The sequence below is a fragment of the Ciconia boyciana genome, chromosome 9, assembly GCF_034638445.1.
Source record: "Ciconia boyciana chromosome 9, ASM3463844v1, whole genome shotgun sequence".
In the NCBI taxonomy this organism is placed as follows: domain Eukaryota; kingdom Metazoa; phylum Chordata; class Aves; order Ciconiiformes; family Ciconiidae; genus Ciconia; species Ciconia boyciana.
The window spans coordinates 28,522,127-28,548,881 of record NC_132942.1 but is presented as its reverse complement, the minus strand read 5'-3'; the positions used below and the strand labels follow the sequence as shown (position 1 = coordinate 28,548,881).

General features: G+C 38.3%; 1 protein-coding gene across 5 annotated transcripts in view; it reads left to right on the top strand.

The window, feature by feature from the left end:
* Positions 1 to 2,943: 2,943 nt before the first annotated feature.
* The window catches only part of CHD9 (chromodomain helicase DNA binding protein 9), a 102,143-nt gene continuing 78,331 nt past the window's right edge, over positions 2,944 to 26,755 (top strand). For 2 of the 5 annotated variants that reach the window (XM_072871927.1, XM_072871928.1), the window contains exons 1-4: positions 2,944 to 3,135; positions 11,267 to 11,344; positions 13,070 to 13,159; positions 21,461 to 23,063. In XM_072871927.1, the coding sequence (XP_072728028.1) occupies positions 21,627 to 23,063 (1,437 nt within the window). In that variant the 5' untranslated portion in view covers positions 2,944 to 3,135; positions 11,267 to 11,344; positions 13,070 to 13,159; positions 21,461 to 21,626. Of the gene's footprint in view, positions 3,136 to 3,366; positions 3,385 to 11,266; positions 11,345 to 13,069; positions 13,160 to 21,460; positions 23,064 to 26,755 lie in introns of those variants that run through there. The other 3 variants (XM_072871930.1, XM_072871925.1, XM_072871926.1) reach the window with 3 other exon arrangements.

Sequence of the window (26,755 nt, the reverse complement as noted above, 5' to 3'; positions counted from 1 at the left end):
AGGAGTCAAGACCATAAAAAATGCATGTGTTCTAACTCCGTTGTACATGGGACATCTGAAGAAAAATATTTATGGAAATAAAGGAGGGGAGGGACACGGTATTCTTCCACGCTTACCAAGCCAACATTTTAGAAGAGTCATCTGTATGCTATGATGGATCAAGGCAATATAATTAATTACATTGTGAAGTAGTGGTGCTGCAAAAACAAAGATCTCATAAAATGTATAAAACCTGCTAAAATTACGATTGTTTGAAACAATAGTAGAATTTCAGGGTGATGATATAAAGTGGTAGAAGTTTAAACCTGCTAAAATTACAATTGGTTTGAAACAATAGTAGGATTTTGAGGTGGTGATATAAAGTGGCAGAAGTTTTGATGGAAAGAAAATTTAACACTGCGCAAAAGCAACCTCCAAAACTGATTATATATTGACATGTTTAAGAAAATGAAGCCCAAAACAGAAATCAACATTTAATTCTGTACATTTAAGCAACCTATTTTTTTGTAAGAGGATCCATCCAGACATTAAGTGTTCATGAGAGTCAATGTCCTTTTGAGCAACAGAATAACCAGTCACATGATCCTATTTTCAGTCATTCATGTGATTTATCATTCTAAGCCTGTGCTCTCAATTTATGACATTACCATTCATGCTATCCACAGCTGAGAGCCCTTCACAATGTTACAATAGTGTTGATAGCTTTATTAAGGAAGTACTAGAATTGGCTGGCAAATCTAATAAAAGGGTGAAGACTGCCTTTTTTTTCCTCCGTAAAAGTACTTGCTTCTTTCTCTGTAGAAGTTAGAGAAGCAGATATATGTGTTTTCTTTTAGAAACCACTATGATGAAAAAAAATCAGGTATGTTCATTTTTTAAAGTTGTTCTCAATTGTTAGTGAGAGAAAGGGAAATTAAAAAGAAGGAAAATCCTATAGGGCTGGTTAAAAGAAGAAAGTTAGTATAGAAACTTTAGCTTAACTGCTAACAGTAGTCTTTCTGAACAGTCTGAGAGCAAGATCAAAGTTTTAGCTATGAAGGAACTGAGAAGTAAGGAGAAAGACAAAGGTGCTGTAAAACTAAAACATTCAAGCTTGCTTAAAGCTTTGCATTCTGAACTAACGCTGAATAACAACCTACCTTATGCTTGCATCTACAGAAGCTCAGTTGAGCTAGTGAGAAATCCTGGAATTGATTAATGTATTACAATATATAATTAAGCATATAAGATACACAAGAAGTCTGATATTGGGTATAATGACAAACTCTTATCTTAAATGATATCCTAAATATAGAAGCAACAGGTTGGAGATAACTGGAAGTATATCCCTAGTTCCCTGCTAGCAAACTACAGAAGGAAGCCTTAGGATGAGACTACTCATTACCTCTGTGCATCCAGTCCTCCCAGGCACAATATCTAAGTGTAGGTAACTCTGATCAGGAGTTATCTTGCATTCCTGAAATTCTTAATTTAGTCCTTAGATCAACTCAGCAAGAGTTATGTAATTGCTCGCCTGAAGAGCTTTTTCTATTTATATGCCACTATAGACAAAACTGCAAGCAAGTCCCCTCAGTGATTCTCCTTTCAACCATGCTAGAAACTCACGCCTCCAACTTTTTGCTCTGGTCTACTGCTAGAGGGAAATGGGTCCCGTAATAACTTTGTTGCTCAAGACTCTTTAAAAGTTACTTCAGATAAAATGAATGTAAAGTGTTTTCTTTATTAACGGCTAGTTCTAAATTTTGATCTTGAAATCAATATTTGCTATGTAATGCACTTTGCTTTATATGATTGAACAAGTATTATGTAAAAGCAAAGGGAAAGGCTTATAGTTAACTTTGTAGGAATGTATGTGCCCTGTTGGCATATTCAGCGATCCATTTGAAAATGGCTTGAAAGGGTGTGCCTGAGATTATGCTCGCCCTGTCTGGTGTCCACCTTTATTTGCCTTTGAAAGGCGGGAATCCTCTTTGCTCTCCCTGCTGGTACTTGGGCTTCAAGGCAAAATCTGGCGATGCCACCAATAGGTCAAATTAACTGAAGTCCCGGTTGCCCAGGCTCTCCCTAGAGAGAGTCACAGCTAAGTACCAAGCTGTACTCGAGTGGAGATGTTAAACGAACCCCCAATATTTTAATAAAGTGAACGAACGTATGCACGTTGGGCGACGCGGCAGCCCTCCTCCCGTGAGGCAACGCCGCGGCAGGAATCCCGGCCCCGGCGGCGAGGCGGGCTCGGCTCTGCCCTGAGGCGCTGGGCCGCCCGCGGCGCTCGTCATGAGGAAACCACCGACGGCGACTGCGTAAGCGCCTCGCGGAAACGTGCCGGAGCCCCAAGTTTCCTTTTCCCAGGGAAAATCCCCGCTCCTCCCGCCGCCCAGGGGCCGGCACGCCGGGCGGGCGCCGCTCCAGCCAGCGCCGCGGCGGCCTCTCTTCAGCGGGGGCGCCGCCGGCAGCGGGGCCTGCCCAGCATCTCGGGCCTGGCCTCTGCCGGAGCCTCCAGAGTAAACGCGCCCGGGATTGGCTTCTCTCAGCGAAGGGGGCCATATTGGATCAGCTCACCCCGCCGCTCACACACCATTTTATCGGCTCCGCCGCGGCTCCCCCCGACCCCCACCCCCCCTCCCCGCTCAGGGCTGCCCCCTCCCGCGGGGGCTGCGGCGCGAGGTGAAGGTGTCTCGGGAAGGAAATCCGCACGCTCCCGTTTCCCCTCTCCGCCTCCCGCGCACACCCCTCCCCTGCGCACACCCCTTCCCCTGCTCGCGTCCTCACTCCGCCCTCCTCTTCCTTCCCCCCGCTCGCGGGCCCCCTCCGGCCCCCGCCGCTCACACCCCGCTCGCTCCCTCCCTTCCCGAGGCGCCGTGTCAGCGCGCGGTGGCGGCCCCCGCGCGGGCGGCCAATCAGCGCGGGGGTGACAAATATGCAAATGCGCCCCCCAGCCCGTCCCCGCGGGTTCGCTGGGGCCGGTGGGGTCGCGGCGCGGAGCGAGTGAAACTTCGCCCACAGCCCGGCCGCCCCTCCCGCCCTGCCTGCGCGGTGGGCGGCGGGGGGAGGAGAGCCAGTCACGCCGCGCCGCCCTCGCCCGCTCCGCCGCCGCCGCCCGCCTCTCCCGGCCTGCGCCAGCCACCCTGCCACCCGGTAAGTGCCGCCCTCGGCCAGCGGCTCCCTGGGCGCCCGGGGGGGCGGGGGGGAATCCCCGAGGGGGGAGGGGAAGCCGCCGCCGCTCCTGCCGCCGCCTCTGAGCCGCCGCGTCTGCCCGAGGCCGCCCCGGCGGGGAGCTGTCAGGCGCGGGGCATCTCCTCCTCCTCCCCCCCGCGCGTGTGCCTCCTGCCGGGCAGCGGCGGCGGCTCCAGGCGCCGCCGCCGCCGCGTAATGGCGAACCCGGCGGTGAGTACGTGCGAAGGGACGGGCTGCTCCCCGCCACCTCCGGAGCAGGCCGCGCTCCAGGTGCCGGAGACACCGGCTGGCCCCGGCGCCCCCTCGCCCCCCCCCCGCTCCTCCTCCCGCCGGGGGACGGCGCGGCGCGGCCTGCTCGCCGCCCGGGCTCTCCCCGCCGCCCCGCCTCGACCTGCTTCCGCCCCTCGCCGACACCGGCGTTGGAGCCGGCGGGCGCGGGGCTCTTCGTCGGTCCCTCGCACCTCTCCGGCGGAGGTGGGAGGAGGAAGCGGGGCGGCGGCGAGGCGAGCTTTTCCTGGGGGTGGCGGGGGTGGAGCGGGGCAGGATGGAGGCGGTGGGGCGGGCGGGGGCGCCCAGGGATGCGGTCCCCGCCGCCCCCGTTCTCCCTGCCCCGCAGCGGGGCTGAGGAGGCGGCGCGGGGCCCGCGGGCAGAGGGGCGGGCGGGGGCAAAGTTTGGAGGGGAGGAATTGGGCCTTCCTTAGGTAGCGGGGTGGAGGGGAGAGGCTGAATGTCCTGCCCCTGGCCTCTTTAAGGTAAGGAGGTGGCAGGCGAAGGGAAGAGGGCTGGTCTCCTCAGGGAAGTCGGAGGAAGAGGTTGGGTGTCTTTCTCTCCTCCAGCGAGAAGGTGGCAGTGGGAGGAAAGGGCTGGGTGGAGGAAGGTAGGGCAAGAATATCTCCAGCCACCCTGTGTCGTTTAGGAAGGGGGCTGCGTGGCAGGGAAGGGATGTGGCACCCTCCCAGGCAGAAAAGTGGGAATGTTAGACCTGCTTTCTCGCTACACAAGGTAATAGAGGTGGGCAGAGGGAGGAATTAAAATAATTTCCCAGGGCAAGCAAAGCAGTAGGAAAAAGAGGAGCTGAGTTTGGCAGCCCACTGTCTTGGATCCATGACAACAGAAAACGTGGGAGCTGGGGAAAGGAATATGGAAGGGGAGGGTTGGCATTGGGTTGAGGTGTGTCTGGGAGAAATGGAGATGGGCATGCAGTCTGCTGTCCTCCTGGGGTGAGGGGAACCGGTGGCGCATGGCTGCAGGTTCCCACTGCATGGGTAGAGGCTTAAAAAGGGTCTTGGCTGTGAAAGTGCAAGGTTGGAATTTATGGACTGGCATTTTCCAGGTAGGGGCTGCAAGCTGTCTTCCTTCAGGGATGACAAGGAGCAAGGATTTTGAGGCTAGCTCATTAATGTATGTATGTAGCACTGGGTGGATAGGTGGCATGCATCTTTATTCTAGTGAAGTGGAGAAATTACACTATTTCCTACTGAGGCTTAAAGCAGTGAAATGTTAAAACCTCTTCATTCCCTCTTCACTCACAAATTTTCGTGAACAGGGATAAAAACCAGGTGAGGAGAGTCCAGAATTCTCTCATTTGGCTGTATAGCTTTGACATCGAGGTTGATGCATATGCTTTCAGTTCATAAGAAACGGTTTGCACTCCTCACTGTCTTTGTATCATAAGTGCCTTGAATCTTTAGCAACTAAAAACTTCTTTCAGTTTGTGAAGGTTGTTTAACTTCATCAGTGTGAGAAGATACAGCTCGGTCTCCCTCCCTTATGTAGAAGAGATCTGAACCCTTTAGTGTTATAATGCGTGCTCATGGGGGACAAAATAACAATCTGTGTAAAGGGATAAGGTTTCTAGTTCTCCTCTTGTGTCTTTTTTAAGACTTTGTAAGAAGTAGACGTAAAAAGTAATCCTCTTCCTCTCAGGAAAATGAGGCCCATCAGTCGTTAAGAGCTCTCTGCATCTGTTTTTAAACTGGTGTCATTTGACACCATCAAGTTTCCATTTGGCAAGTATGAGGTAAAATAATTATTTCACCTTGTTTTACATGTAGTCATTTGTATGCAAATATAAATATGTTTAGCATTCAAGGCAGAATATTAACTTTCAGTCATCTTTGAGCAGTATTTGGATTTTTAGCCTGGCTCTGAGTTTTAATTTATTGGTGCATAGATCAACTTTTTGCTAGTTTCTTTTGCAAGGTAAATATTTAAAAATTAATAATTATTCCTATCTTATACTTTGTTAACTGTTAAAGAATGAGTAACAATTAGTATCTTTTGGTTTCACCTACTTACAGCATTTCTACACACCCCCAACCCCTCACACCCCCAACTAAGAATGTCTTTTTCATTGTTCCTTCATCTGGCAGATGAGGCTTCCAAAGTGCCATGGATGTCAATGCCCAGTTTTTGTAAACCAAAGAGCAAAAATTAATATACATTAATATACATTATTACATGTTCCTGAAAGTTAACCAATTCGGGGATCCCTGTGCCAGGCCCTATGTGTAAATCAAGGGCACACAGAGAAGTTAGTGGGAAGTAAGGTAGGATGTGAACTTCAGATATCGACAACTCTGTGGTTACTGCCCATTGTGAACTCTCTAACCTTAAAGTAAATGTGAAGTAGCTTTCTCTTTTTCCCCAGCCGGTGGGTAAGCTATGTCAATTTACTTTGCATTTATGAGATAAGGGCAGGCATATAGGTAGTTACAGTGTGTCTGCACTGGTTTAGTTTGTGCTGACTTGTTTGTATTTAACCAAGTAGTTCAATTTATAAGAATTCATGCTGCTCTTCATGATGAAGATGTATTAACTTATTTCACGCTGAGTAAAGCTGTCATTTTTGTTGTAAAAAGAACTGGAATTTTAAGTCTCACAATTTTTCAAGAATTTTGAGGAATCTCATCACCTACTCATTCCACATGAGCTGCTGGTGCTAAATGCTCCTGAAGATTAGTCCAAGAATTCAGTCATGGAGAAATGTTGATAAAAGCACAGTGTGGTTTTTAAAAAGTATTTTTAGTGATGTTATCTAAAAGATGTATGACATGAACCACTACTGAGAGACTATAGAGGCCCTGAAACAGGCATTGTTCATTTGTTTCTTTTTATGAGAGACAAGTTAGTGATGCGGGCAGATTAAAATAAAAAGATTGACATGCTGCTTTAAAATTGCCTTGTTTTTGCAACCCATAAAGTAAATAGATGCACTTTTGTTCTTACTTGCTTTATATGGCTAATTGTAAGAATTTTTTTGTGTGTGTACGTTACAATTTTACAATACAAATTTTTCCTATAATTAAAGTACATGTATCCTTCAGACACTTCAAAAGTACAGATAAGCTGGACAATTATATGTTTTATGGGTCAGGATTCCTTACAGTGCATTTTTTTCTTTTATATCAGTTTTGTAAAAATAAGTGTCCAAACACTGCATCATTGTCTGTCTTTGATACTTTTCATGCAATTTAGGATGAGGAGAAGTTGGATCTGATGGAGTTGAATGGCATGATCCTATTCATTACTGGATTGCAGTATTCTACTTCTTTCCACCACTATGTATGAACTAAATTCTCAGCAGCATTTGGTACTTACGTTCAGAAATCACCCAGTTGAAATATTTTTCTGTGTGTAACTGAAATCCAGTAACCTTTAGTACTCAGTGTCTTTTCTAACCGAACTAGTTTTGTGGATACTTTCTATTCTTCCACTGACCTATCTTTATTTGTCCTTTAATGGTCTTGGTTCTATCAAACTATGGAGCTGTGAGCTTAATGAACACTTAGAAATCTCACACTCACTTGGGCTCATGTAGTGTACTCTCATTCTATTTTCTAGTGCTCTTCCTGTAGTTAGAAATGCTGCTTCAGGAATGCCGGGTATCTGCGTACACATAAATGGGTGATGGAGAAACCATCTGTTTATTTAGTCAAACATTCAAGAATTGATGGTTAGCATTATTGGAAATATTTTAGGGTATTACTGAAGTATTCTCTTTCCCCTTCAGCAAAAGAAACTATGATGCTAAGAAGCAATTCTTTTGCTGATACAACAACCACCGGAAAGAGTTTGTTTGCAGCTCTTGCTTTGGCTGAAGGAATAGCAGGGTTCTCATATTTTGTCCGTCTGGCCAATTCATAAATGTGAGAGCGAGCTGGCCAAAAGTCAAACAGGCTGAACATGCGACTTTCTTATTTACAATAGCGCGGAGAGAAGATATCTTTTTTTAAGCAGTATTTTTTTCTAAAGTATTACTTGAAAAAAGTGTAATGTGGTTTACAATGACCGTGTTTTTGAGTAACTGCAGTGTTGAAAACTTGTGGAAGACCAGCTCTAAATCAAACACTTGTTAACAATGTGGTTAGTGAAGCTATAGCTTGACTTCAGAAACATTAGTATCTTAGTAGTACTTTCAAAACATTTATATAGTAGTATTCAGGTGGATACACAGGTACCTCTCAGAATGAGCTTTAGTGATCAAGTAAAAGGCTACTTTTGGTAGCACCTTGGAACTGAGTTCCCCTTTCTGTGCTGCCTTTTACATTATGTTCACTTACTAAGCTGCAAGAAACAAGTTACAAGGGAGGAAGCACTTTTTTTTAAACCCAGAATTCAGCAGAAATATATTGGTATGATATGGCATCTGTCAGTGAGCAAATGTGTTGAGATCTTTAACTTCATTCATACAGATTACCAAAGAGATATCAAATATTAATGTCTTTAGGCTGCCAGTGTACATGCATCTTTCTTTTTTTAAGATACATCTTTTTGTTTTAATCTTAAATCAATTTACAGATTGATTTAAATAGAATTTGCAGGAAGATGGAAAAATGTTTCCATCCTTTTTCTGAAGACAAATAGTAATTTTGACTTTGTTCTTTATCTGAGTCATATTAGAAAATGTAGTAACTCTGGTTACCAAATTATTTCCTTCTGCAATGCATTCTTGGGCGCTTTTCCTTTTGTGGCATGAGCAGTATTAAAAGGTTGGTTCACTCTTTTCTCTTGGTCACTAAAATTCAGGAATTCCTCCAAAATGTATTCTGCAAATGGCTTTTGAAGAGTGAATGATTTTATTACATCTGATACTTAACACACTAATGAAGAAGATTTTAAGCTTCTGAGAGATTACATCTGTATAATGGCATGAAAATCTACCCATCTGATATTCCATATGTTAGAAGAAAGCCGAGAATTAAATAGGGTATATTTTTGTTTCCAGTTACCCTGTAGTAAAGCCATTGTAGTTAGTGGCTTCCACCAAGATTAAAAACAGCGTTGAGTAAGACAATGGGCCTGGTTCCATATAATATGATGTTGCTGGCTTCAGCATGTAGTTTTTGAAAGTATTTTTTGCTGGTTTTCAGAAGCTAAACTAAAATTTAACTTCAGAGCCAGATTTTTAGGTAAATTTTAAATAATTAATTCATAGATACCCTTGAGGGACAGATGAGTATTGTCCCATTTCATTGGGGGAAGTTTTTTAAAATTCTACTTTGTCAGACTCTTGTGTCAGAGTATTGATGTTATAGTAGAAGAATTCTGGAGTCTCTGTCTGTCTGTTGCAAGTGAATTCAGGAACATGTCCTGAATGTGCTGGAAGCCATGAAACAAGATGGAAAATGTTGTTTTGCTCGAGTTACCAGTTTTAATTGGTTTCCTAATTTAAGAAGAGTATATTGAACAAGTCATAAACTCAGAGTGTCTTGCTTAACATATGCTTGGGAAGGACTTTTTGGAAAAACTTTCATATCAAATCTCCTTAGAAATAGGGTTTTTTTTAAATAGAAAAATTGTATGCAGCCTCTATCTGAAAGGTGTAGACTTCTGTTATAGATGGAACTCCTTATGCCAGCTAATGAAGCATGGAGTGGGAAGTCTGAACCTATTCTGTTCAGTAGAGTACTATCATGGTATCCTAATCTCGTTGTGTCAAGACTTGAAATGGTGCTGTTTTTTTCCGAATCTTCACAGAGACTTCTCTCTGTCATTGTCAAGTCTTCACAACTGTTGTTGGTCTGTACTTACAGATCATGATCCATAGGCATCTGTAAAACAGACATGATCCTTTGTATTGTTCTAGTTGGTACTTCCAGATTATAAACTTGCAGTAGTTCACAAAGATGCCTGTCAGGCTAGAACATGAGAGTTGTTGGAAACTAGTGTAATATCAGACTGCGAATTTGAAGAGGACTATGCTGGTTGATGGTCTCTGATGGTTTGTAATGAAATCTTGGTTTAGGCCACGTGTGAAAATGAGAAGGCTTTTTTCTGGTTTTCAATGCAAATGTTTCTCTACATCTTAAAATGGCAATGTAGTTCCTCAGGAAAGGTACTGGAATTCAGAAACATATTTTGTAGGTCTAATTTAAGGTGTAATGCTGAAATTTATGACAAAACTATAGAAACCCTGTAATGCTTACGTCAGAAATCTGAACAGCACCAAGAGGATTTTCTTTTTAAATTTATAAGGAAGCTTGTGTAACTGTCTTTCTAGTGACCAGAAGTAAACTGTAAATTACAGATGTGTTACACGGAATATGTTATTCTAACTCTTTTGACAACTAAAGAGGGTAAAAAGACACATTTATATTCTGTACAGATACACTAAGACTTGTGGGCAGATCTCTTAAAGAGAAAAGTTGTTTATAGCGGTATTCAAACCTGAAGAAAAGAACATTGGGAAATTTTGTTATCTGTATTAGAAAAATAAGCAGGAACTCACTGAAGTCCTGAAATTTATGAAAGTCTTCACAGGTACACTTTGGAGAAGCACAATGGCAATAACGTTTAAAGAGCAGAACTAGCTACTAGTATAGCTTCCTTCAGTAGCCTTGTGGCGAAACCCCTGAACTTCTTAACAGTTTAAACTAAACTTACTCGGGGATAAACTTAGTTCTTTCCAAGAAGATTCTCCAAACTTTTGCTATCTTTCTAGCTCATAACCAATTGTAGCAAATTAAGTTGTTGTCATTCTCTGTATTACTGTTGTGCCTTTGGAACTATTAATGCCCACAAAATATAAATTACAAAATAGAATGTATGTATACACCTCAGCTATTTTAATGCAAAGTTTAATGGGTTTGTTTAAACTAACAAGAGGAAGGGTTAAAACTAAATTGGGAGACTATACATTGAAGCAGCTGATGCACACGTACGTGTTTTGTTCTGCAGGCTGTGCTTTGAGGGCAATAACCTTTGGCAGAGAGGTGGAGAAGGTAGTTGAAAATAGTAACTTCTTAAACTGCTGCTGTTAAATTTTCTAAAGGGTATTTGCAAAGACTGAAGCCATAAAAGCACACAAGGATTTTGTACAAAACTAAATTGTTTTATTAAATTTACGTGATGTTTTGAAAAATAGAAATTGGGATAAAGTGGTTATTCTAAACTAATTGAAATGAATAGTTTGTTTCCTGTTACACTAACATGTATAGAAGTCTGTCTTTTAGTGTCCAAAATGAGAAAGATTACTATTATTAAAAATTTTTTTATTAGTAATAGTAATGCTTTAGGATTCCATCAAGAACATAAGGAAATCCATGTGCACTTAGGGAAATGTGTATTTTTCTCTAAGTATTTTATGAAGAAACTATATTAGTTGGGCTGTGGAAGATAATTTTTAAAAAACTTTCTAAGATAGCTTAATGTGTATCTAGGCATGCTTATAACAAATTTAGATCAGGTTCTATTTAATAAAATATAAGCTTTGTTGTATATCAGTGAATTTTCCCAATTCAAGATTTAAAAGCAAGCATTAAGACTCTCTTCCAAAGAAGGAGACTTGCAGAACATTTTTTTTTACCGTATCTCATTTAAGAGATCTATACATATATATTTATGTATTTATGTAATTACAAGTTCACATGCAATATAGCTTATTTGAGAACCTGTGGAGATAGATCCCATTTTGCTTCTTAAGAAAACTTTAACTTCCATTTGTGTGTATTTCTCTTTGGTACTCAGTATAATCATCGGTGATTCTTCTGCTGTCTGAAGTATTTATTGTATTTTACATTTAGAATAATGTATCGTAGATCTGGTGAATGTATATTTAGTTATATATGTTTTTTGCTTCTTTCCCACATAGGATTTTTCAAACTTTTAAGTACTTCACAATTATATCCATAATAGAAGCTGTTCAAGCAAGTGGACACTGTCCTAAAGAGTAAGAAACATCTTTTTTCTCTTTATTTTTAGGATTCACAAAGAATCCAGTTGAGGAAGGATCCAAAACTTAAGATAGTGTTTGTATTATATGGTAGTTACAGATGAATTTGGTTTCTTTTTTTACTGTTGAACTCTTACAGCTAGGAGAAATTACTTGATTGAAAGTTTTCAATTTTTCTTTTTTTCAATTAAAAATAAATTTCTGACTGCCTCTATTCAGTTCATTTATATATTGTAAAATCTTTAAACTATAGTCAACAAAGAACTTTTAAATAAATAGAAGTTTAGGAATTAAAAATACATTGAAATGCTGCATAAAACCTGATAGTTAAATAATTTCAAAATTAATTGTACTTTCTGGATGTGAAGAGGACTTTTGCATGATGGGAGCTCTATTTGCATGATGGGAGTTCCAGTATAGGAAAAAAGAACAACTAGAGGAAGTTTTCTGTCTGTTCTGATAAAAAATTCATATCACTTCACATAGATAGCAAACAAAGATGGAAGTATTTTAGCAGCCTTCACCTAAGTATGTGTTTGGGCACATGCTTATTGTTTATGAATTTTAGAAAAAAATCTCTGCATGTTATTTAAGTGTCCCTATTAATGTACAGCAGAGACAGTTTAGCAACCTTGGAATAAGTCTTGAAGTTACAGAATAATAAAAGGAGGATAAATGTAATAATTTATGTACCAAATTAGTACTGAATAAATTTTTTTTACTGGAACATTGCAGGCTTTTGATAGCTGTTATAATCAATTTATATCTTTGACATGTTACAACATTGTCTCAAAGATGTGGGGAGAAGAACTAATCTTTGTGTTGAAATCTGCTTCTTGATGCAGTGATATATGCTACCTTATCTTTTAGTAAAGATTAAAGGTTGAACTGTATTAATATTCTTGCAAAGGTGTTTAAGAGTTTGTCATCAAGAAACTATATTTAGGGAGAGGGAAATCTGTATTTATTGGAATTGAAAGATGCTCTGTGCCTTGGAGAGAATCACAGTGTTTTTGAAAGGGTAGCATTGTTTATGGAAAAACACACTGGTATAGAATGTAAGTTGATATACTAGTTTTTTGTCTGTCTTCTAATGTTACAGGGTGTTTTTGTTTGCTTTGAGGCTTTTACACACAGGCCCTAGAAGCCTTTACTTTCACATCATGCACATTTTCCCATAAACTGTGTAATGTTTTCAAGCCTCTTTCAGATTAAAAGAGAACCTCTCGAAGCTGAGCTCCTCTACCTACTGTCAAGGCAAGGAGTAGGATAAAACTATCATGCAAGTATGCTCCCCTAGAAAGGCAGTGTCAGTTCCTATTGGCAAGTACATCTGTCAGTGTGTAATAGCATACTGCTGTTAAAAGGTAATATGTACAGGGCTTTTTGCATTGACAGGTTTAAAACCTAACCTCAAAACTTTTTTTTTTGGTCCTTATATTGTGTCTTAAAGTTGCCCTAAAACCTTTAGTATTCTGGCGCAGACTACCCTTCAACCTTAGAGGTTTGTAGGGTTGGGGTTTTTTTAGTGGTCCTACAAAATGGGCACTGCACTTGCCTTTTTATCAGACGTTTATAAAATCATAGCTACTAGTGATTGTGTATTAATTCTGGTGTTCTTGTTTTTATGGTATCTATTAAATTTTTGAGTTTAAAGTATTGCATTTGAATATATACTGAAGTTGGTTATTGTGTGACTTGTTTACCATGTTTCATTTTCAGGTCTCTGATGATGAAGTATCCATCTGGATTTAAAGCACATCTCTGAGCTTCTTAGTTCTTCATTAAAAGAGATGTGTTCTGTATTCATGGGTAAGGATACTTTTTATCTTGACTCAGGCCCTTTTCTTAACTATCTTGTGATATATTTTTAATTTAGAAGATTTCAGCAACTTATTTTTATGTCTTAGAGGTTAATCAGATAATTATTGTAGTATAGGGTTCTTTAGGTGCCTGTGCTAGCTCTTAAGTTTGACCCAAGCTAATTATTAAACTTCGGAATTCATATATCTAAGTATCAGTGCTCTAACTAAATCACTCTAACTCTTAGTATTAGAGATAGAGAAACATCATGGTGGTATATAGGTAAATAATTTAAAAACTGGTCTGTGATTTGAGATTCCTTTTCTGATATATACAACAGTTCTACAGGCTTTAATTGGGCATCTCACCATACATCTTTTGAATTTGGAGTTTTGGGAAGAAAGAAACTCCCTCCTGGAAAGCAACAAGAGGAAAGGATGTGAATTCTGTGCAATTAAAAAAACAACAACACTTTTTTTCAATAATGTAAACCATATTTCATTTGAAGAAACTTTGTGGTATTATACACCCCCACTTCAAAACAGTAGAAACAAAATAACCACAACAATCTCAGTAGAAAATACTAATTTTTCTAAATGCTACTTGTATTTTTAATTTTTGTAGGTCTCTAAATAAAATAACTAAGATTACATCATACATTACAGAATTTATTATAATGTGTTCTCTCCATTTATTAAGCACTGTTTGCTGAAATATCATTTTGAGATTATAAATTTCCCTTGAGTTAAAAATTAATATTAAAATGGATTCCTTAAAGATGTATAGTAAATGGCCCAAACATGCTGTGGGACTTTCTGATATCATGCTGTTTTATACAGAGAGTTCTGTGATACAGTTTCTCTTTGGTGTGGTTTTTTTCTGTTCAGCTTAAGCAAAGCTGCTCTCAGTAAAGAAGCTGTCCCATTCACAGTGAAGGCAAACATCTTTGAGAATGGTAGAAATTTGTCTTTAGTTGCATTGGAAGATTGATTTTCTTTCCAAGTGAAATGTCATTTGTTGTGTTGGTTGACTTGAACTTTCATGAATGACCATAGCAATTGATGGTTACTGATTTTTTTTTTTTTCCTATAAATCTTCAGTATTTATTTCCTGAAAGCTACCTGCTTCAGGAGAAAGGAGGAGAGGTGTGGTAGAAGGGAGTTTGTGCATGTCTGGGGAGTAGAGGGGGAAACAGTTATGTGAGATGTTTGGCGCAAGCAAAACAAGTGTGGCTATGAGAACGGACTATTCTGAATTACAATGGCAAGCACACACAATCCAGTTTGCTCCAGTTTTATGCTCTTACTCAGTGTTGGAACTGTAGCCATGGACTGGAACCTAGTCCTGAGAGTTTAATTTAGGGCCATCAGTTTCAAATCTTTCTCTTCCTAATCTTCAAATCAAAATACAAGGTACTTGAGTTATCTTTTGAATATTTAGCATGATGTCTGTGAACTCAGTAGCAGAATAGAATTCTAAACAAAACTGGTATGTTGAGGGTATGATTTTACTAAAGGGGTGGCTCATTACTCAAAAATAATTAAAATGCATAGCAATGAAAAGCAATTTTAAAATAAAATAATGCATATTTATAATTGGATATGTATTTTTTTTATTTAATGAAACAGGCTACCCAAACAAGTTTTCTGCTGATTTTAGTGATAACAATAAGAGAAAATGCATCTTTTCAATCCATATTTAGCTACAGATACCATGGCACTCTTGTGCAAAGACTGACTTACTCATTTCTGTTAGGGAATAAAAGGGTTCATCTCTACTAAATGTCTAAATGTTCTTTTTTTTAATCTTCAGCATTTCTGGGATTTTGAGGAAATTGTGCTGTCCCTTTATGCATTTTAAATTTAACATGTACATTGATCTTTATATCTATAATGGAATATCATTTATATTGGCGCATCAGTGGGAAGTAACTTCTGTATTATTTAATTTACTGCAGCTTTCTGAACTCAGCCAAAGCTTTAGTTATAAATAAATCTGACAAATAATGATAGTGTAATTTTATTTTATTTTTAATATTTGGGAGGGAATGTCTCTCTCATTTCCGAATACTACGCAGAAGTGATCGGTTTTTTGAGTATCTGTTTTTTAACACACTGTGGTGTCTACCTCTTGACACACTGTTTGATCTGCTAATAGATGGGCAAATCATACAAAGCCATGAAACTGTCATGCTGTTGTATGCTACATAGAACTTAGCAAATATAAGGATTTTTTCGGTCTCTTTGGCAGATCTTTTGTTTGGAAGCAAGTCTGTTATGCCTGGTTGCATTACTTTCCTAAAAAAAAACAAAACCAAACCACTTTGCATACTTGTAATGTAATGTTTGCATGCACTTTGCATGCATGTAATGTTTACCCCTCTGTGTCCTTTACCTGTAGTCTGGATTTCTGTGATCTCATGCTTTTATGACTTAAGTTTTAATTCCTTCCGTCTATTAACTTGTCCATAGCTTCTTTCTGAGATAGCTTCTGTTATTTGTCTGGATAGCCATTGTTTCAACTTCTTTTGTGAAAAATGGCCATCGAAGTCACTGACTTCCTCTTATCTGTGATACTGTCGCACATCAATCACGTGAAAAAGTGTTACTTAGTCTATCAAAATATAGAAATGTGGATGTCATGGTAATGTGCTGAATCTTTACCTGATTTACTTGCTTATAAATAGAGTAGCTTGTTTTCTGCTGTCACTTCATCAGAAGTAATCAACAATGCAATTAATGAAATAAAACACATCTGTAGTTTTTATTATCTTGTATTTTACTGCTACTCCCACTTCATTTTTTTCAAAAGCAAAATTTGGTATCTTTGTTCCATTGTGTTTTCTTATGTGTTCATTCCTTTTCGATGTATTCTGTAAAATAAATCTTTCTTTCCTTTTCTTCTGGTGTTTAAATCTTGTACCATTCCCTTCATTTCTGCTCTTGCTTGTGTCTAACTACAGCTTGTCTTTTTACAGCTCAGATCTACCACATGCTAACATAGTATAAAAGGGGATAATCTCTTTAAGACTTGGGTTGTTATTAAACTCTGATGGACAACAAAAATGGAGAAAGTTTCTTCCCCCCCGGAGTTGTGTTAACCATGTTAACTTGAAACCTCAGTTTCCTAACCTAGCTCTGGTATTGATTCATTCTTCTTACACACACACTTAAGGAATCAAACTGGGCTGAGTGTAACCAGTTTCATGTCTAAGTGGGTTTGAATATAATAAGTAAATTTTGAAAAAAGATCCTGAAGTTTAAAAAGTTAGAATTACAGAAGTAGTACATGAGAGCTGCTTTTGCAGATTAAGAGGAACAACAATAGTGCATTGATTTATATTCTGTTTGTAATTTAAAAGATAGTTTTAGACCATACAGAATACAACATTGTTTGCTTTTAAATTAAAAGCATGGGTTATGCAGAAATTGGTACTATTTTTTCATTCACTTGGACTCCTAAGATCTATTTTAATACCAGGTCTCCTGTTCTAATACTTTGGTTTAAATCTTTAATTTAAAATAGATCTCTTAACATTAAGAACTAGTAGGTTGAAGAAAGTATAGGTGTTCTGTTTAATGAATAGTGACCAGACTTAAAAAAACCAAGAGCTGGAAGATGTTTCTGTTCTGATTCAAGTATGTTTGCAGAATAACTTGATACTCTTTGGAGAAAATGCTATGTTTTGTGTGAGATGTCAAAAGATACAGTTGACAATCTGAAAAAAATTAGTGTTTAAATTCTAGATGCTTCAGCATATCTGAATATGGCAAATCTTGAGATGTGTTTCAGCTGAAGTTGGGGAATGCTGTTGGCGTTTCCTGGTAATTAATTTTAGAAATGTCATGTTATTTTTAAAGAAGAAAAAACAACAACTTTTTTCAGAATAGTGAGTCTAACGTGTGATTTTTATTATATAGCCATTAGCTAGTAGTTACCCTGTAGTAGTAGTAGTTCCTGTTAATTAGTTTTCTACATAAAATCAGCTCAATTGGTACAGAGTTGAGAGTTTAAAATATAAAGTGAGAAACTAAGTACTAGTAAGAAACATTGCTGAATGCCTCTGGGTTCCATTATATTTAAAAAAAAAAACAAAACAAACCCCACTGCATTATAGAATTTGGAAAAGTATAAATTTTCCAGATGTCCTATAGTTGGTAAATATTGTTGAAGCAATTCTAGTTGACAGGGGGCAGTAACTTCTTAAATTGAAGTACAACCACCGTAGTCTTCCAGTTACTTTGTCAGGTTGTACCTCTGCTGTGGTGCTCATTTTATTTTCTAGAATTTGTCCAAGTAGTTCTTAGACATTGATATTGTGGAATCATCTTGCTCACTTTAAACTGGGTAAAGATTAATATTAAATCAGTATACAGTGGTGGTAGAGAATTTAGACAAAGTATTAGAATTAATTTAGTTTTTACAAGAAGTGTAACTTCATCACATTCTTGATGTAAGAGGGCACAAGGATGTCAAATTGTATTTTCTAAGAGAAATCAAACTTTAGATTGCTGTAAAATGGAATTATTTACCATAACAGTGATTGCTTGTGTTGAAATACTTAGTTTTGACAAAACAAAGATTTTCTTCTTTAAGGAAGAATGAAGAGCTCTTTTTCCTCTCTCTCCCCCCCCCCCCCTTTTTTTTTTACACATTCTGCTTCTTTTACTGTCGTTTGCTTTATTGAGTAGGGATTCAAAATTAGTTTCCCCGTTCTGATTAAACTGCAGCTCCAATAGGAGCTTATCTTCCTTGAGAAGTATTTTAGAACTGATACTATAAAACACTGGCTGCCATCGCATTGTTGAACTTGTAGTTGTCAAGTGCAATAGGTGAAAGTTTTCAAAGTGTTTATTTCCTTGAAAGCTTTTCTGCCAGCTGAAGGTTAAAAGCATGTCCAATGCTCGAATTCGTACCACAGATCTGTTTGGGAAAGGAGAAGGCTGGATGAAAGTGTGGTAAAACATAGTTGTAGCTGCCATCATTTTCTATATAAGAGGGAGCAACGACATGGAGAAGAGAATCACTTACAGAAAGCATGTAAAGTTTTCATGTCAGAACTTTTTTGTTTCATTAAGTTAGATGTGAGGAGGTAGGATTTTTTTTAAGCAAGGGACAGAAAAATAGTACTTGCGTGCCAATTAAATTCAGAAATGCAGCACAATTTGCCTTCTTATGCCTTCACAGTTTGCAAGCTGAGCATCTAATGTTTTCATATTCATGTGCAGCAGAGAGAAACAAAAAGGACAATTGCTTAGTAAATTTGGAAGATGACTTTGTGTGAAAGGCTAGTTTCTTTAAATCAAATATCCTTGAATTTCCAAGCTGTGCTTTTCTTTGGGCTGAAAAGCATAGCTTGGACACTGCAGACACTGAAGAAACTGAAGAAAAAGGCTAGAGGTAAAAGTACTTCTCTGGTCAAAAAACAAGGTGTCTTTGCAACAGAGTTGTGTTCAGGCTATCTGCAGTGGTATCCTTTCCCAAACAGGTTGGTTGGTTGGTTTTTTGTCACTTCGTGATCTCCTCTTTACAGAGAAGCTTTCTTCATAATAAATTTATGTTGGTCTAATTAGCCTGGAGAGGGTTTTCGTGTATCTAGTCTAGCCTTCAGATTTCTCAGTTTGGAAGTTCATCTGTGCTATCCATCTTGCTTGGATCCTTGAAGTGAAGCTGACATCTTCAGGTTATGCTTCCTTTTTATACCTACTAAGATCTCTTTGTTTTATAAAGACTTTGCATTTTAAAAAGAGAGTTTGTAGTATTTGCCTCTTATTTCCTCCTTTTTTTTTCCTTATGCTGAAAGAAAGTAGGAAAACTAAGATGAAAAGTGTTTCTTGGGTTTTGAGCAAAAAAGCAAATTTCTGTGAAGCAAGCTCAGAGTTACAGTGTTGGAACTGCAGTGATGCCAGCTGTTATGCATGCTTTTTCCAATTTTTACTATAAAGGTACACAGTAATCAATAAAACATGAAGTCATTGTCTGTTACGTGTTTTTTCAATACAGGGTTGTTTTAGTCCTGTTTGATAGTTCTAGACTACTATGTAGTTACTCGAGAACATGTTATAATAGTTAATTACCATGGAGTAGCTGGCCTATATGTCACTTATCCTATGTGTAAAAAATAAATAAATAAATAAATTGTACATCCTATTGTATCAATATAGCTAAAGATGGAAGAAATCTTTTTTCTGTTCTTTCCAGTTAGCACAAATTGAATAGCCTTCCTTAGAAATCACAGTGAAATATAGTTTATCTCTGGGCATACAGGAGCTGTATGCAGTCTGCTGACCTATTTATACGCAGTCTCAATATGTAAACTTTTATTGATAGGGGCTTCAAATTTGAGTTTTTAACAGTAGAGTCCTTGATAGCCTGGAACATGACATTTTACGCACGGCTACCATAATTTCCATCTATCTTTCCACAGATGGGGATTTCTTTAATTAGATCATTTGTTCTGTGTCTCTGATATTCTTTCCTTGTACTTAATCTGACTTCGTTGTCTTCTCTTAAAATAGCTCTCCCTCGACTTATCTTTTGAGTTGAACTACAATGAGAGATGATTATATTAGAAATGCTACAAAAACCTAAAACCATGCCACATCATCTACCTGGATCCTGACGTTGGTTTATCATCTGTTGGAAGGTGTTTGATACTGGGAAAGTCATTATTCTGTTGCTTTTAATCATAAGCAGACAACTTAATCAGTGTTAGAAGATAATGGGATCTAATTTACGTTAGTGCTTCCTTTAACTTGGGACTTCAGGAAGTTCTGACTTTACGCAATAAGTTGTACATCGTGAATCCACGGCTACTTTGCTATGCTAAGCTGTCACCTTCCTAAGCTTCTGTGCCTATTTTATAGCATGCTTGTTCTCTATACTCATAGTGATTAACACTCATACCAATCCATATTTGATAGATTTCACCAATTGGTGTCTTTCAGTGTGGTAGAGGATCCATCTGTCCTTTTTCTGTGTAGACCAGAAGTTTTATATACCCAAACCCTCAACAAGGTTTATTAATTTAGGTTAGGCTTTATTCTGACTATGGTCACAACACATCCAGTGGACTAGGAGTATAAGCAGAACAGGTTTTCTTCAGCTTGTCAAAGACTACTTTGTACTTAATGGGTTCAGAATGAACCTTGTCCATCCGAGAATACTTCAGATTTCCAGGGTGTCCATTTCTGGAAGTATCCTATACTAATTTTATTCTTAGGAGAATTCATTAATGAAGAATTGCAATTGAAATGGAGGAGAGCATGAAAGTGAGCTTTAGTAGTAGGGTCAGGACATAAAAGCTGTGGCTTTTCTTTCCTTTTTTCTTTGTAATAATTATCTATATGTATTGACAGGATAAAGGAATGATTATTCCATGAAGATGCTCATTTAAAGTGATTGCTCCTCTATTCTAGAGGTTTAACTAGTTACTTACCTGGGGAGGTAAATTGAGACACACACATTTTCATTCATTTCCCATTCTGTTTCATTACACTACAAATGTGCAAGTTTCTAACCATCCTTCTTAGCTCCTCTTGCCTGAAATCCCTGATGGCAAACTAATTCATTAGTGATCACTCAGTGATACTATGAATAAATAAAAAAGAAAAGCAACTTGTGTTTCAAAACTAGATAAGTGTGTAAACTCTTTTGTTGAATCAAAGGCAGTTCTTTTCCTGTGTTTATCTTTGACTGTATCACTGTGTTCATCCTCTTGTCTTTCCTTTAAATAAGAATTCTATTATGTCTTGAAGTGAGATAAAATATAGTTTTTCAGAATCTTAATGCAACTTCAATAGAAGAAACAGAGTATCTCAGCTTTTCCTATTGAAGTCAAGGTAGCTTTGTTTTTAAATGTAGTTTATAACCTCTCAAGTTTCCTGTTTAAACATACAGAATTATTGTGTACATTTTATGTATTGTATGATTTATTTCTACAAACAAATTTTAATTCTGGACTACTAAAAACCACAATTCTATTACAATTTGGTAGTTTTAATGAAAATGGCAAAGGAGAATCTAAAAGTGTGCTTAGGTAATAGAGCAAACTGAATGAAAAAATGAAACCATTACATTTAAAACATCAAATATTACTTTAATTACATAAGGCACAAAACCAATAAATGCTGCACAGGGCATTGAGTATAAGCAAAAATAACTTAGTTGATTTGTGGTTTAACTAAACTGTCAAGGTATGAACAAAATATGAAAAATCTGTAAAAGTGTTGGGGAGGGGAAGCAGCAGTTAGGAGAGTCATGAAAATAATTTTTCTCTGTTTTTTTTTCTCTCCCTCCCCCCCCCCCCAGGATGCTTTAACACTTTAAGACGAATGTTTCATCAGAAGCACTAATGGATGTTGGCATGCCTTGGATAAGGTGGTGACCGCTGGATGTCATTTGTTTCTGTTCACTGCAGAGAGCCAAAATTGACTCCATTTGGAGTTGAGAGAAAAAGCAGTACAGACCTATCAAGATGACTGATCCTATGATGGATTTTTTTGATGATGCCAATCTTTTTAGTGAGACCTTAGAAGGTTTGTCAGATGATGCCTTTGTTCAACCTGGACCTGTTTCGCTTGTTGATGAATTGAATTTGGGTGCAGAATTTGAACCTTTGCACATAGACTCATTGAACCATGTGCAAGATGCTCAAAATCAACAAAAGATGAGTGAGTTTGATCAGCTGAATCAGTATGATTCACTGAAACTTCACTCAGTAAATCAGTCTTTTAATAGCTCAGCTGACAGCGTCTTATCACCACACTCTCAATTCAATTGTTCACCAATTCATCCGCAAAACCAGTCTAATGGGATGTTTCCAGATGTGGCTGATGGTAGTCCTATGTGGGGTCATCAAACTGCCACAACTGTTTCAAATCAAAATGGGTCACCCTTTCACCAAGGACATTCTCAGTCTATGCAGCAAAACAAAAGCTTTGTAGCACACCATGACTTTGCCTTATTTCAGGCTAATGAACCGCAGCATCAGTGTGCCTCGCTACGGTCGCAACAAAGCAGAAACAACACGGGGCAAGATGCTCTGAGTCAGCCAAAAGACTTCATGGAAGTTAATGTGTCTACTTCTCACAGAGTCAGTGTTAACCACCCACCTCCAGTTTCTAATCCATCAACTTCACAGCAGCCTCTGTCTGTTCAACAGTTTTCTCAAACTGCAAGTGCTTCAGTACACTTTTGTGCGAATCAAGAAGGAAATTTTGATGGACAGTCCCCAACTATTACTCCATGTTCTGTCAATAATAGCCAACAATTTTCATCTCCTTATTCTTACTCTAATAACCACATTTCTCCTACCAGCCTTCTTCAGTCTACAACAGCTCTTTCTACTAGCCAGCAGACGCACTCTATCTCTGACTTCACTGGAAGTGATGCCTTTACATCTCAAACAGGGACCAAGCAAGAAACAACTGAGCACATGTTGAATCCTAATACACCTTTGAATTCAACTAGTTTTCAGATGTTGCATTCTGCGCATCCTCAGGGCAACTTTAGTAGTTCAAAACTCTCTCCTGTGAATATTAATTTTCCAGCTTCTGCTGGTTCTGCTTCTCAGATAAGCCATTTCACTGACCCTATTGAAAGCAACGGTTTTACATCTTTAGATGAGAACTTACTTCATCAGGTTGAGACTCATAATGAACCATTTACAGGACTTGACCCGGATGACCTCCTTCAGGAAGACCTTCTGCCACAGTTCGATGATTCTGCATTTGTTCAGGATAGCACAAGCCATGTTTTAGAGCATGACCTAGAACACCATATAACCCCACAGCAAGTAACACAGTCATCTGATCTTGTTCGGGCACAGTCTCAAAGTCAGATACATCCTTGGCATTCTTCAGTTTCTAATCAGCATCTGCAAGACAGAAGTCGTGTAACCTTACAAGGACAGGTACGTAGGGATTTGGGGGGCAGGGGTTTGAGCTGTTTCGTTTGGTTGATCTGGTGAAATGAATAATAGTGACTGGTGCTTGTGCCAAAGCATGATAACCAAAGTCACTGAGCTGTTGTTATTTGACCCTCAAGAAGTCTTAAGTAACTGCTAGTTTAGGGGAAAAAAAACCCAAAACCCTGTTGATGCAGACTTTGCTTTCTCCTGTTGTTTTCTTACTATTGTAGAAAACAAGATTTATATGACTGGCAATATTTATTCAGAGAAAATGGTGTCAGTCCTTCTGCTAATATTTCCCAAGTACAGCAGAGAAGATCACTTTTTTTATGGTTTTGGTGCAAATATAATGGCTTATTGTCTTTTAAAGTACTTATAGCAACATATTTTTAAGAGCTTTAATAAGGCTTGTGTGGTTGATTCCCTGCAAGAATTGCACTGGTTTTGTTGTTACTCGGTCCTTTGCTTGGTATCTTTGTGGTCACACTCATTGGCTAAAAATACAGACTTTTTTGTTGTTTCTGATGTGATTAGTAATAATAGAAAACATATAAAAGACTATTCCTGTGTTTGATTTTGTTACTTTTGGCTAAACTAAAAAACTCTGCAGTTGTTCTAGTGTAACATCCATATCTACTGCAAGTATTAAAGCCCTCTGTATAGAGGACAAGATAGCGTAAAAATTATATTGTACTTTTTAAATGGTATATAAGAGAAACGAACTTTGCAGACAGCGCTTTTCACATTATCTGAGAGAAATTAAATTGTGTGAGCATTGAAGAGTTCAGAAAGACAATCCTTCAGTCCTTCAGCCTGTTTCTTATGAGTGCTTTCTCATAACATATGTAACGTAGTGAATTTTCAAGTAGTTTTAATTGAGATATTAAGTCCACTTTTTTTTTAACGCTGACCTTTATGTTCCTCTGTATCATCATCTTCTCTTTTGTAGGAAGGATGTAACTGTCAATAAATTGAAATATAGACTAGTGCTTCTGTATTGCTTTGATCTCTTAGGAGAGTAGTTAAGCTTTTCAAAAGCAAACAAAATAGGGCAAGTAGAGTTATTTTTTCACAACACCATAACCAGCAAAATCATGTTTTTATTACAGCTACTAGGAACCTCAGCGTACGTGAGATTCTTGCAGATTTTTCAGCTCAAAAAATTCCTAAATCAAAAGAAAATACCTCTTCAATGTAGGAGAGACTTCATAACCAAAGGCACAAATAATTATTCTTTCAGCTTTTAAAATTTATCAATCTTTAAAGCTATTGCTATGGTTTTTGGAGACTGGGTTAGTGGCTTTTGTTTTTAGTGCTTGAGGAGTGGTATTGGTGACTGCATTATCTGTAAGTTAGTTAATACCTTAATATTATCACAGTTTGGTGCTTCTTGGTAGCTTCCAGCCCAAACTTGATTTGACAGGAATGACTGAAACTTCTTCAGTTAGATGGTTTGGCAGAAGGAGCTGTAGCTTCTGTGTGATAAATGCACATATTCAGCTGCCATTGCTGGTTATCTAGATTTTCCAAAATTGTGAGACTGTCTGTTGAAATCCATGTACATGTGAATAGTGAAAATAGAAATCTTTATTTTAAAGTCCGGTTTTAAATTCTAGTAGGAATTTAGCTTGTATTTGGGAAAGGAGAGGGGAATATAAATGTTTTCTAATTCTCAGTCTGTGCATTTCAAAATAGAGGCAACTCTGACATCAAATAGATACATGCAGACAGCTTTAAAAAGGCTGTAATAACTGTATTGCTTCTCTATATTCTTGCTACCAATATTCTCTCTACCTGAGAATGGAATGCTGTCTTACTGGGACTTACTGGGACTAAGGAAAGGAACTTAATTACTCACTCTTGCTTCTACTTAGTTTACAGGACACAGGCCTGTGAAGGAGGCAATGTAATGCTTTTTTCCCCCCTTTAATTTTATGTCAGTGTAGAGATGAGGGTTTAACACATTTTATCTTTGGTCTTAGTTCAGTAGATTGCTTCTCCCTTATGACTTCTGCTTATGTTTATGGAGCGTGTAATTTTCAATTCCTACTAGTGAAACTTTTTCTGTAAAATTGTGGTGTGATGTTAATAGAACATACAGCTCTGTATTTGAGATTAGCTTGATTAACTGAATGATGCAGTAGATGCATTCTGTTGGTTTCGATAAACATTTCTTACTTTTTAGGTCGGGGAGGGGGAAGAAGAGTGCACAGCCCAAGTAGCTACTCTAGTCACTTATCTCAGTAACCTAAAGACATGTGGTATAGTAGCTACTAGTGAAACATGATCCTGTTTATTACTGTGTGTACAGTACTGCAGAGGGAGCAGTGCCCGAGTTCCCTGCCACGAAGCGGAGCAGCAGAACCCAGAGTTGTGAACAGTGGTATTGAGGCTGTTGGTCTCCCATGAGCATACTTGGGGTGAAGGGTGAAGGGGAAGTGGATTCCAGGAAAAGTGGGGGTGGCGAGAAATCCAGGGGTTAGCATTGTTTGTGAGGAGCATGTGGGATACAAGCCAGGTGGCGAAAAGTAGGTCTAATAAAACTTTCTGGTGCTGTGACTTTTCTGTTGCGTGCATTAGAACCTTTCAAGACTTACTTCAATCTCATCAACATCAGTTTTTAGCGCTTTGTTTTGTAACTAGGAGTAGAGGGAAAGTTCTAAGGCCTGTGGAGAGTGTTTTAAGTTTTGGGGGGTTTGGTTTTGGTTTTTATCGTGGTGTGAAGACAAAGCAACTGTACAGCATTTAAACTTTTTTATGTGTTTCCCCTGGAACTTTGAAATGAAACAGACAGAAAACAGTTATAAAACTGCTTGGTTTAGTTTTTATTATTTCAGGCTATGCAATAAATTGTATAAATTGGATTCTGACCTTGAGTTTATCTAATTGGACAGATGTTTAATGTTTCCTTCAGAAACTGGTTGTGAAGCGGTAGCTGTCAAACTATTGTGAGGAATGTATTGATAGGGGAGTGACAGAAGGAAACAATGTAGAAGCCTCTTTAAATCAGCAGTGTATGTAATATGAATAGTAATAGAAAAGTGTGGCAATTACTGAAGTTACGAAGTTTCAGATCTGTCTTTTGTCTGATGACAATTCAAAGAGGCGTTTTAGTTCTAATTCTCACTTTTATTCTTTGATCACTTTGCAGAATTTAAAGTTCAAGATGAATTTGTTCTGTTCGAGCTTTTTACAAATGTGTGTAGTTTAACCAGAGAGGAAAAAGGTGGGGTAAGGGATGGGGAGGGAATATTTGTCTTACTGAAACAGGTTGTTTCTAGGCTATAAGTTAGGTGGGAAGGGATTTTGGTAACTTTCATATGTAATAATTAAGGTGAAATGTTTATTTCATACTGGCTTTTGTACATGTTGAGGAAACAATTACTAGTGGATTTAAGTATTTTCATCAGTTTTACTTTGATAATTATTTGAGATTTTTTCAGAAAGGAAAACTTTTTATTTTATGAAATAGTTAATGAACTGCGGCTATTGGAATGGACCCAACATTAGACAACCAAAGATCTTTAACGACAGTTATGCTGAGATTATTTAAAAATAAGAAAGAACATTAAATATTTGTTGTTTCATTACTTGAAAGCAAGCATACTCATCACATTTTTACTTGTACAGCTATTCTTTTGATAGAAATTAATTTAAAAATTAATACAATCTGTTCAGTGTAATAATACTGCAGA